At 42.5% G+C, this 12,164-nt stretch overlaps 1 protein-coding gene across 1 annotated transcript in view; it reads left to right on the top strand.

Annotated features, from left to right (window-relative positions):
• The window catches only part of LOC119457709 (heterogeneous nuclear ribonucleoprotein L-like), a 128,806-nt gene that overhangs the window by 3,775 nt on the left and 112,867 nt on the right, over positions 1-12,164 (top strand). The window contains 5 exon segments of the mRNA XM_049670327.1: positions 3,339-3,409; positions 4,989-5,018; positions 8,106-8,175; positions 11,612-11,680; positions 11,682-11,698. Of these exon segments, the coding sequence (XP_049526284.1) occupies positions 3,339-3,409; positions 4,989-5,018; positions 8,106-8,175; positions 11,612-11,680; positions 11,682-11,698 (257 nt within the window).

The following is a 12,164-nucleotide window of genomic DNA, read 5'->3' on the forward strand; positions in this document are numbered from 1 at the left end:
TATTTCATGGAAGGCGTCGCAAATGTGAGCTTCACGAGCGGAATGACACGTTTGTGCGACCAGCGGCCGCAGCACACCGCCTGCACCCGCTACCAAAACATAGTACGTCACATACTGGCAGCCCAGAGGCGCACAAATAATACGTACTTTGATGGTAAACGCTTACGTCCACAAGGTTGAATCGTAATATGTGAAGTAGTCACTTCGTAGAAAGCGACGTAGATAAAAAAAAAAAAAAAAAAACTGCGAAACGCGCGGAGTGAGACATATATAGCCGGACTACTTGCGGTGCTCCCGCAGCGTTTCCCTGCTAAGATTGAAGCGCCAGCCAATAAGAGCGGATAAATTAGCGAATCCAGCAACCGCAAAGCGTCCATAATTGGGACCTTGAACGCACTGGGGCAGGATTTTTCTTGCCCAGTCGTAGCTGTTTTGTGCACTGTTAAGCCCAAACCGCATGAGAGCGATTTTGTGCGCGACGAGCGACGAAAGGGACCGTCGCGCGAACACATCGCTCGGTCTTTTCGCTCAATCGCTCGGTTCTAGAAATTAAAATAAATACGTCGCGCGGAAGTGCTATGAGCGACTAGCCAATCGCAAAGCGTCCTTAATTGGGACCTTGAGCGCACTGGGGGGCAGGATTTTTCTTGCCCAGTCGTAGCTATTTTGTGCACTGTTACAGTTTTCAAGCCGCTAGGCGCGTTGTCCGAAATTATCGCGGTTAGGGCGCTGCTGTTCTTGAGCTTTGGCGGGTCTTTACAGTGAGTTGCGGAAATACGGCTGTTGATGACTGGCGACATTTGACACGTGCGCGGTGCCCTGATAATTTAGAACGACAGGCAACTATGGATGGGTGCAGGGTATGGAAAGGTAGACGGGAGAAAAACGCGGGCATCACTGACGCCGACTACGCGTTTGCGTTGCCCCGCTTGTTGTGTCGAGTTTCGAACGCCTTCCTTCCGTCCTGTATACCTTGAATTGCCCCGTAAACTTTTGGCAAAGGCTGCGCGCCCGCCGCACCGGTGATGTCTTTTCCGCGTTGCTGGCCGTGTTCGCGGCGGCGTGACGTGCTACGCCGCTACGGGCTCCGTCGTTCGCCTCGTATTTATTTGTGGCTTTTGAGAGGCGGGCACGCGAAAGGAAGAGCGTAGTCGGCGAGCGTGGCGCCGTTGCGACAGCTGGCATTTGACCTTGCCGGTCCCGACACTGCGCCTAGGCGTGTTTCTGCGTGGAGACGTGTACGGCCTTTGTTCACCCGAGTCCTATTGAACAGGAAGCCGGTCTCGTCGATACAGCTGTTTAATTTTCGCCGTCGCAACTCGGCCGTTCTCCTTGCTTCCGATGTCTCGTCGCTTTCCAATGGAAACTCGTAAATCACTTAGGGGCCCCACCGTGCCGTTTCGCTTGTCACGGCGTTGCGTCGGGCGAGACTCCTGGGAGTTGATTTTCGTTCAAAGGGAGCGGTCGATTGGCTCCTTTGATTTGTTTAGGCTGAAAGCTCTGCCGTTTCTACGTTACTGATTGCTCTGCGAAAATTGAAATGTCAGCTGGTGAGGCTTGGGAATGGCGGAAGTCCGTTTAACAAATGGTTTCCTTCCGCCGTGTAGGGACCAACGCCACCTAGATAGCACAAGGCCTGTGCACTCTCCTTTATGACGTCAATCATGCTACCTGTCCCGAAATTTCCATTGCGAAGCCATGCCTGACGAAAGCACCATTAAGTATTTCCACACTTTAGACAATGCCAAATAGAGCCTACAGTTGCTTGACTGGCTTTTATTTAAACAAGTTCTCCAGGCTCTTGTGTGTTGTTGAAGTTATTGCACTTCATTAGGAGTGCCTGCCTTATTTTAAAGACCTTATAATACTGTCGTGGTTGGACCTGGAATTCTGTTTCGTGCTAGCGACCCACATTAATTTTGTGAAGCCTTTTTTTCTACTTAAGTGTGAGCTTCTCGATTATCAGTATAATTTTGGAGGCTTTTTTAAATTTTTTTATGGCTAACTTTGCTTCCGCTCTTCTCTACCTCATCTTCTGTACCGAATATAGGCAGACGTAAAGGCATCCTTTCTTTAAATAAAAGTCATTCATTCATTGTGGTAGCACTCTTTTTTTTTTTTTTTTTCACGAATGTGTTCATACTATTTTCTATTGACCACTGCTTGTGGTGCTTAATCGCAATTGTGAGCTGCTGAGTGTGGCAACTCTGCCAGTACCATACTTATACCTCTGTCACACGAGCACGCAAAAACTCTTTTACGCAAGCGGTCTTTTACCAAGCTGAAAGACTTTTGAATAAAGAGGTGTTGCGCAGCAGACACACGGCGCCGACGATCTCCTTTTAGTGTTCCCTTCTGTACACACTACCGAAAGCGTGGCGCTAGCGTTCGAAGCAATATCGACCCAAAAAAACTTATGTATCTCGAAATATAAAGTGAAAGCTTATTGTTTACACGTTTTCAAATAAGTTTAACATAAGAAACGTTAATATAAATATTTATTGTAGTAGTTTAATTAAAGAGCGTTATCACGTGACATCCCCAGCTCGTTCAACCTGCTTACGAGAGTACAGAAGAAAATGAGCATTGCTGGGTTTACTACACCTTCTGTGAGACATAAAATGATTTTTTATGACGAGTCTAGGCGACAGAAAGTTACGCATTTGCTTATTTTTTAATATATGATGATTGCTGGCACCCACTGGTTTCGAGGCTACTCCTTTTCGGCCGTAAAGGAGATCAGCGAACTCCCCTTCCAGAAAAGACCGCTTCTGAAAAAGAGATCGCTCCCTGCGGGCGAAACTCTTTTTGAGGAGAAGTCTTTTTGCTCCCGTGTGCCCGTGTGACAGGGGTATTACAGAGCTTTGGGAGTAGGACAGCATTAACAGTGAATGTTTTTCTTGGAGTATCTAAAAGGGAATGGTATAAATGTCACAAATATACATTTTATGGCATTCTGTGTGATTAGTAAATGCACACAGTGGGCACTATAGACCCTTTTCTTAATTGTAAAGCTAGCTTTTCTGTGAGGCAGTTTGTCCAACTGATGGCGACTTAGAGCATGTGCAAGCAGAATTTGCTTGTATTATGACATGGCAAATATAGACATTGGTCGTGATGAAGCCATGTGCAAGGGACAAGCCCCAGTATTTGTAACTAGCCCATTGCCTTCATTTGAATCATGAATAAAGTTCAGCGCAGAATTAGGAAAAGGATCTATTATGCTTGGCAGGGAAGTAGGATCGGACCACACTTTTTGAGAGAGCGCAGCATCTATGGGCAGATCTGTGAACTTTTTTTTTTTCTGACATTTTTTGAATTTCATTTCTTTCTTCCAGGATCGTGGTTACGGAAACAACCAGCAGCAAGGCTACAATTACTACAACAATCAACGAGGGGGAGGTCGAGGGTAAGTGTCAATTTTTGTTAAAATTTTTGATCAGGCATCTCAAGTCTTGTAGCAGAGAGCAGGCACCACATTCTCCATTTATCACATGGATCAATGTTGCCCAAATGGTGACTCGCAGTTTGTTGCAAGAGATCCAGTAGGGGTCATAAGGGGCTCAGTTCCGAGTAGAAAGAGAGCTAGAATGGGAAAAGCATAGACGCATCCATGTGCGTAAGCTTCTCGATACCTTTTACTTGTAGCATTTCTCTGCTTTTGCTGGATAAAGCAACTGTTCAATTTTTTGAGACTAGGTTCAGTGCGAGGGAGACAATATAGACAGCAGTCACACACAGTGGCGAATTTCAACGAATTTCAATCGAAAAAGAAAGGCACAGCATGAAGTTATAGTTGGCAACATTTAGTTGTGAACCACTAACAAGCTCAACTTTGCACCCTATTAGATTTTTTGCGGTTCAACTGTTGGGTGAGGTGCAATCTATTCACATGTAGTGCTTTTTAGTTTGAATCCACAACGTGCTCATAATAGTTATAGGTGCCCAACACTGCCCCGAAAAATCTTTCTTGGACAATGTTGCGGTATGAAAATTTGAACTCGTAGATGTAGATAAGGCGTCAGATAATTGGCCATAAAGAAAGTGCACTCCTTGCCAAAACATTATGTGCAGCCTTTCAGTTATTAAGTTTGGTTCTAAGGAGAGTGGTAGATTATGGCGCCCTCAACTGTAAACGTTTCTTTGCTTGGCTGTGCTGAGAAATCTTCTGGTGGCCTTGGCAGAATAGCATAACACTATAGGCAATCATTAAATGTCTGGCCTGGTAAAATAATCTTTAGAAAGTATATTTTAATTGTTACTAAAGAAACTTTGATTTTTGCAGAAAAAAAGGTTGGACTTTTAATCGTTTTACACATCACTGTAACATTGTAAATTTCAGTGGTTTTCTCATATTTGGGCCATATTGGTCAGTAAAGGTATCAAAACTTGATAGTTATAAATCTGCTTTCTTTAGTATGCAGTGTAGTTCATTTTACTGATGCATGATTTAACTAGATCTCTCATGAAATAATAATGCTAACCTTAATATTGCACCAGTGTAATTTGCTGCTAGTTAATTTGATATTCCTTTTTAGTTTATGTTAAGACCAGGCTTTCTTGTGACATGTGGAAAATACAGTATGGCGTCTAGAAAATGTGATGTTTGGCAGGGAAATTGCGCTTATTGCTACAGTTCAAAGCTTTCGTGCATAGCAATTACCAGTTCAAAAGTATGCAAACATTTCTATTACGGATTGATATGGGCTTGGCTTGAACTGGGATTTGCAAATGACCTTATTGTAAATGTGCACCTGACACTTTAGGAGCACATGAACTGCCTGCATAACCATGTTTTGATTAATAGACTGAAGTGCATAATCTGGTACCTTTTTGGCTAATTTTTTTTATTGGTAAATTGATAAGCATAAATTGATTGGCCTGGCTACCGTAGTGGGGAGATTGTAGAGGGTTTTGATTCTGTTATTCTTACTGGGACTCATTCTGTAAGATGAGCTTAAGCATTTGATATTTTTACTTTGCATTAGGCATGGTATTTTGTTGGATCAGATTTTTCGGTAAGTATTTACAGTTGGACTTTTCTTAATAGCAGATAACCACCTAGCAATATGGCCCTTATTTTCTGTTGCGTACAGCTGCATATGTAAAGTTCCTTTGATGTAAGCAGGCAGAAAAAGAATTCTTAGCCCGAAACATAATGGCACCTTTTATGAGGTCACAAAGATTGGTATTTCAATGTTGCAACTTGTAAATATGTTGCATTGATTGTACAAGCAACAAAATTCAATGGCCAGCATTCACTGTTCCTTGCTATCGTGAACATGGTAATAAGCGAATGGATTTTGAGCTTTCGTAGCTGGCCATCGCCAGTTGGTATTTCTCGAGCTTGCAAGAACAATTACAGGGGCATCTGTGTCATTATTGGGGTAGAAGCATTGAAAAACACTTGACTGATTTAGGTTCATCTTAAACAGTTCCCATGTTGTCTAAATTAATTCAGAGCTCCTTGTGGCGGCATGGCTGTATAGCCCAAGCTGAAGATTGTTCTTTTTGGTTGGATGCTGCCAATTATTATTATTATTATTATTATTATTATTATTATTATTATTATTATTATTATTGGAATTTTGCAGTAGCAGTACTGCTGCTGCTGCCAGCTTAATATTTGCCAGAAGTCCTAGGCTAACATAGGACAGGACAATCACTTAGCTAACACAGCAGATGTATAATGACTAGTTGCTTTTGGAATTTGCCAACTGAGGGGGGGGGGGGGGGCAGTTAGTGATTAGAAAATAAGTGTACATAGTATGTTATTGATTCTGTGTAGGCTGTTGGGCATACAGCAATGCACATTGTTGAGTGCTAGCAAACCATTGGATGCTTTCGGCGCTACTCTGTTCTAAATTATAGAAACTTCCAAGATGGTAACTTTTAATTATAGAGCAGGAACATGACTTCATCATTTCCAAAGCAATTCCTCTTAATTTGGGTGTCTCTTGTTGGAAAAAAAAAGTGCCACAGAAACTGACAAGTCGCTTTTTTTTTTACAAACCATGTGGATACTGTTGCTTGTCATCATCATGGTTGCTTAACCCTTTAAGGACAAAACACGAACATCTGAAGGGAATGTTTATTTTCATCAAAATGTGCAACATACATCAAGAATAACAATATTCAATCTAAAGAAATAGTATTCTGCACAGACTTTTTGAGCAATAGGTGGGCAACAAACACCAGGCAAAACACTGGAAGGGAGCTTCACCCCAAGCTACATATGTCTTAGTGTGGAACTGTTCTCGTCGGCCTCTGAAACAGAGGCGTACATTGTATTTGCTTTACATTACCATTGCGATAAAGGTTTAATTTTTGTGATTTTCTCGGTTGCCATTGTGGCAGAGCTTGGTAACAAGGACACACTTGCATCTTTACTCTGAAACTCTTTGCGTGAACAGCAGTGCAAATAAATTTATTTTTGGGCACATTTGAGGAAGTATAATTTGCTGTGAACAATCGATCAGATGGAGGTGGTTGTGGCACTGTTCGCTTTTCAGTGGGAGTAAGTGCTTACGATCACCCGAGTATGCAAAGGACAAGGCTGGAAGTGTTTTAGTGTTACGCAAGTCTTGAAGTGTTTGAGTGCCTGAGATACTGTCTTTATTGACTACAGTATTACAATAAAAAAAGAAGCCTGTCGTTCTGAGAAGTATGACTTTGAGGCATGGTTGAGCTGATTTACCTGGTGAAAGTGTCAATGTATGGTTTCAGTGGCAGGCCAAAAGGGGGCGGGGCCTTGGTGACAGTCAATAATAGGAGCCTTGAAGATGATTAATAAAAGTAAAGCAACAAACTAAAGACTGAAGTTTGTCTCCTGTGCCGGCACTAGCACCACTTTTTTCCCCTGCTTTCTTCAATTTTAGTTGATTGAATATCAGTACTTCTTGTGCATGATCTATTTTTTGCATCGCAATATAAGTAAGTCTGCGGACACTGCTAATGCAATACACATTGAACAGACTTCTTATATTATCAAGGCCTGAAAAAAGAAAGTGGGCAGCAGTGGAAACTTTGCATGTTTCCAGCTGTACCCACAGCACCTACCTTTCTGCAGTGTCTGCAGTTGTGTAAGCAGAGCTGTGCCGATCAATTAGAATCTCGGCAACATAGCTGCTCAATGTGGCAGTTCATTTGTCAGTGCAGGAAATACAGTTCAGTACATACCTGCCAACTATCCAAAATTTTTTCAAAGTTTACGAATTTGGGCTCATATTACGATTCGACAAATGATTTCATTGGAATTCTTCCGATGGGGAAAGAATACAAGAGGTGTACCTGCTTTGAGCAAGTTTTTGCACACATTCCTGAAGCAGTCGCCAGATCAGTCGCTATGATCTAAAAGCAGTGTGTTGCTTGTCACTGTTTGCTGTGGCAAATCTTTTGCTGCTTGTGCGCAGTGGCTGAAGTCAAGCCATCTTTGATAAAGAGTATATACCTCTGAAAAGGTGACTTCAGGCAAGCTTTAGAACATGTCACCCCTCTCTCTCTCTCCGCCCCCACTCTTTTTTGTGTTCCGTCTGTGGGATTTTAAGAATTTTAACGTTTCCAGCTTGGCATGTATGCCAGTGCTATCAGCATTCAAAACACCCTTGTCAAAAGATTTTAACAGCGGAGCTGTTTAAGCAGGGCGTAATGTGTCTGCCGAATGCAAAAATGTGGGCCGATCCTGGCGGCAGTGCAGAAAGGGTCCAAGTGCAATGGCACGTACCCCTGTGAACTAGAGAAGCTGAGCCTGGCTAAGTCTAGCTAAGCATGGTTGGACTAGCTTAAGCTTAGGCAGTCATCGATTGGCAATCAATAGCTAATTGATAATTGACAGCCAATCAATAGCTAATCGATAATCATAAAATGCTGGGATGACTTGGTAGTGCTTAGCCTACCCCAAAAGCCAGGACTAGCTAGGTGCCCATCAGCTTTGCTGTCTCTTTAGCATTGCGCCTTCCGTGCAAGCTACCATAATTTTTTTAATTGGTTTTTTCCAGGGTTCATGCAAATTCCTTTAATGAATGCTTTAGCGGCCTGCTTTTCCTGAAATTTTATCATGAAAATTGCTGAATTTCCTTTTTTTTTCCTCTCTCTCTCTGTGGCAGGCAAGAGGAAGAGAAGCCCAACCATGTGCTTCTGATGACCATCCTTAACCCTGCCTACCCTATCACAGTGGTAAGACTCGCTCCTTTGTTTTGGAGAATACAAGCATTGGCTGCTATTAAAGATGGCATCTGATGAATGATCGCACAGTAACTGGTCCTTCTCGTCAGCCGTGCATGGATGTCTGCAGTTTGTATTTGCTGCAAGTTGTTGAGGCATGCAGACCACATTTTCGTTAATCGTCTCATTGCTTGAGCAGGTTTGTAAAATTGTCTGTGTCACGCCCTCAAGAACATGATTTCTGCAGGGTTGTAATGAAAGGGAAAATTGTCATCCACCCAAACGCAGCACAAAGCTATGAAGGAGACCCGGGTCGTATGGGTTCGTACGGCTTTCTCGGAAAGTAAGCTTCACAGTTCAGGAAAAATTCTTTCTGGTCCAGGATTTGAACCTAGGACCAACGCCATAGCTTGGCGAATTGCTCCTTCCACCTTGCAGGATTCCGAAGAACTGATTTGCCGAGGTTGTAATGTTGGAAATATTTGCAAATGCTGCACGTGCCACAAATTATAAGTGCCACTTCTACTATCAGTCACATTATAATATATGATGCCTAATTTCGTGGGTGAAGCATATCTGTGCGAAATTGTTCAGTTCTCAGTACCATTGTTAGGGAATTGGCCTAGGTTTCTCTGACAAATTTTGAGTTTCCGCAAAGAATGCTAAAGTAAATGTACTGTATACTTTATTGGCGTGCACAATGCTTCAGCTTGAATTTCAATTGCAGGAAATTTAGTGCTCGCAAATTACTCCAGAGCTTAGTATTGGGCGAGTAATACATGTCAAGCTAACAAATCAACCTCTTTTTTACCACAAGCATGTTCTTTCAGTAAATTTGGGCCACCTGTTTATTCTTCATTTGTTCAGTAGGGCAGTGGATTTAGTGTGTTGTGTGCAGTTTTAATTTGGAAAGCACCTCATTTGGTTAATGCAGCATCTTCTTAGCTATTAGGTGGAATTAGTGTCACAAATGCTGCCCAGTTTGGCAGTTGCAGTCGTGACTCGGTAGGCCCGTGGAGGAAAGAAAGAACTAGGAGGTAGCATTGCACAAAACGTTTGAAGCAGAGCGCGCTGCATGCTTTAGTGCTCCTGGTCCGCCCATGTTCTGCAGGCACAGCTGCTGCACAAGTGCGCTATAATTAAAAACTACCAGGAACCAAGCATTGTCGGCCAATACGCTTAGACTCTGAGGTCACGCATTGAGCATACTTTTCGAGAGGAAAAGTGAAGGGAATGGTTTCATGGAGATGGTTTTTGCCAAGGCTGGCTGTGTGATCTAATGCTCCTCCTGGTTGCTTTTCATCGATCAGTGCATCGACCTGGACCTTGTTTCCCAAGTTCTGAAGAAAAGAAACAACGCATGAAAAATTATTTGAACTATATCACGACCAGCGTTTCGAAAAGGACAGCATCTTATTTTTTGCACTTAGTATGTAGTTCTGTACTAAACACATCATTTAGGTCACATGCACTTGTTACTAACCAGTTATTGTTATGTTACTAACCACAATTGATCTAATAACTAATAGCACTTAGTAAATGTAAGCTTAAATGTCCTTTCCTCTTTCAAAAAGCTTTAATTCGGAGGTTTTTATTCAGAGTTTCGATCATGCTAATGTGTGATTATAACTTTTGCTGATAATTTTTGTATATACAGTATATATTTCTTATCACATTCATATTACTAGCTTTCAAGACTTATTCTACCCAGCATGTACTAGTGCTAGTTCCAGTATATGTTGTAAGAAGTGTCAATACAGTTCATTTGTCTCGTCTTTCATGAACACTATTTTGAAGCATGTCTAAATCGGACTCCCTTCATTGATGTACACCTGGTTTGCACAGGAATCGCGATGAAGTTCTCAGAGCACTATTCAGCGGTGTGCCTGTGAGACAAGTTATTTATACCAGCTGTGATCAGCGCACAGCATAGGAGCTCCTTTGAACAAGTGTCGTCAAAGACAGGCAGAAAAACGAGGTGACAGGCAGTCTTGTTTTACGACTGTTGTGGGACACGTAGCGTTTTCGCAAATGCCTGCGAACTAGCTTGAAACAAGTGCTGGATCCTGTTTCTGTGCTGTATGCACCATGAATGTGCGTAAAAATGGAAAGGGGACGTGCAAGAAATGTTACTTGCTATGTGTTCTCATGATGCAAACGAACTGGCATGCTGGCAAGATATGTGGAAAAACTTAAGGTGTTACTCCAGCAAATTCAGGAATGTATACTTGTCTAGGTTTGCTGATTTTAATGGGTTTTTTTTTTCTTTAATGTCTGTGTTGGCTTCTCTCCAAATTGGCTTTTGCAAAAATCGACTGAGTGCAAGTAGCTCAGGAAAAGACAGTGCCATCCACTATACTGCAGTAGGGGGCCACCAGTGGGGCTCCTTTGAAATCAGATTTTATTGTCGAAGAAAGAAGTTTGCCCTAGTCTGAGAATTAATTTCATTACCACCGCGAGACTGGGTTAGTTTCTCTCACAACTAGGATGCTTTCTCAGTCTTTTCATGGGTTCTGCAACTGATCTAATTGTTGTTTTCAAAGAAGGCCAAGAAAAAAATAAAATCTTAATGTGTTTCATTTATTTAAGCTGAGCTATTCTACACTGACCTCATTCTTGACTACGGCAATCATGATATAGAGAAGGCATGATAAATGAGACTTGCACAGACTATCAACTCACTATTGTTCCTTTTTGCTGTTTTATATTAGCTTGTCGATAGCCAATGCCTGTGCTGGTGCTTCCTTTTGCTCTCTCCGTGTGGTTATTTTGGTGCTTTGGTTCAAAGCGTTCGATTTTAGCTTCTATTGTAGTTGCACCAGTGGGAGTTGAGGGTTACTCTGACAATCGCACAGCTAAGAGGATTGCGCAGGAGTTGCGAGAACGTGGTGCGAAAACCTCGGTTGTTTTTCTGTCTTCTTGCACATATAGCCGCCGGTAGAAGGGCAACGCCTCGCATTGATTGTGCTGGGATGGGGGAGCAGTGTACCGATTAACTTCACATCTTTAATTAAAAAAAAATGTTGGCCCTGTTCGTTGATGCTTACGACCAGCATTTAAAGAGGCACATGATACGTTGTAGCATATTAATCTATTTTCTAATTCATTTGCAGTTTCACAGCTTTATGGTTGGATGTTCTGGTCTGCTCCACCATTCTTTTTTTTTTTTTTTAATACGGTGATGTGTTGCTCTGATGTGACCATTAAAGGGCTGAACTGGTTGGCTTAAAGTTCTGGTCTGGTGTACATTATTCTGTGGAAAGTGTCATTCCATGCCTTAGTTTACAAGGAATTTAATTTTTTGACTGCAAGTTCTGTGCATTGTGTATAGCTGACAGTTTGCTTACATCATTTGTTATGTCTAACCAACTGGCCTGTAAAGGTCTGTAAAATCTGTCCTGTATGTAGTTCTTGACATATTCCTTTTTTTTTCTTTTTTTCCTTTCAGGACGTCATCCACACCATCTGCACTCCAAGTGGCAAGGTGATGAGAATAGTGATCTTCAAGAAGAATGGCTGTTCAGGCGATGGTCGAGTATCCTTTTTTGTCAGACTGAGTGTATTTTTCTTTTGAGTGTTGTTCCCCATCCATCACTAGCGTCTTGATATCGAGACTACGTCAAGCTCCTGGTGAGTTCTTTAAATTTTGCTTTTATGCATGGAGTTGCTTTCAGGTCGTCACGAATACTCTGCAGAATATTCCAGCTGCGGTCATCAGACTAGTTAATACTCAGCACAGGCTGAATCTGTGACGTCATTCACGCCGTATTCTGTGATGAATGTCGAGGCGCCACCTAGTGAACTCCGCACGGTTCGAATATTGCGAACCGCACCATAACACGTGCCTTCTGCTGGCATGCTTGTTGTCTGCTCACGCCTAATATTGCCGTCAGGGTGCGCACTGGACATGTTAGTTGTGAGGGCTTGTCAAGTTCCGCCACGTTGTCGAGTTCGCCATCTTGCCAGTTTTGATTGGCTCAAAGGGCTCTCTGCTACGGCGT

The sequence above is a fragment of the Dermacentor silvarum genome, chromosome 7 (assembly GCF_013339745.2).
Source record: "Dermacentor silvarum isolate Dsil-2018 chromosome 7, BIME_Dsil_1.4, whole genome shotgun sequence".
Lineage (NCBI taxonomy): Eukaryota > Metazoa > Arthropoda > Arachnida > Ixodida > Ixodidae > Dermacentor > Dermacentor silvarum.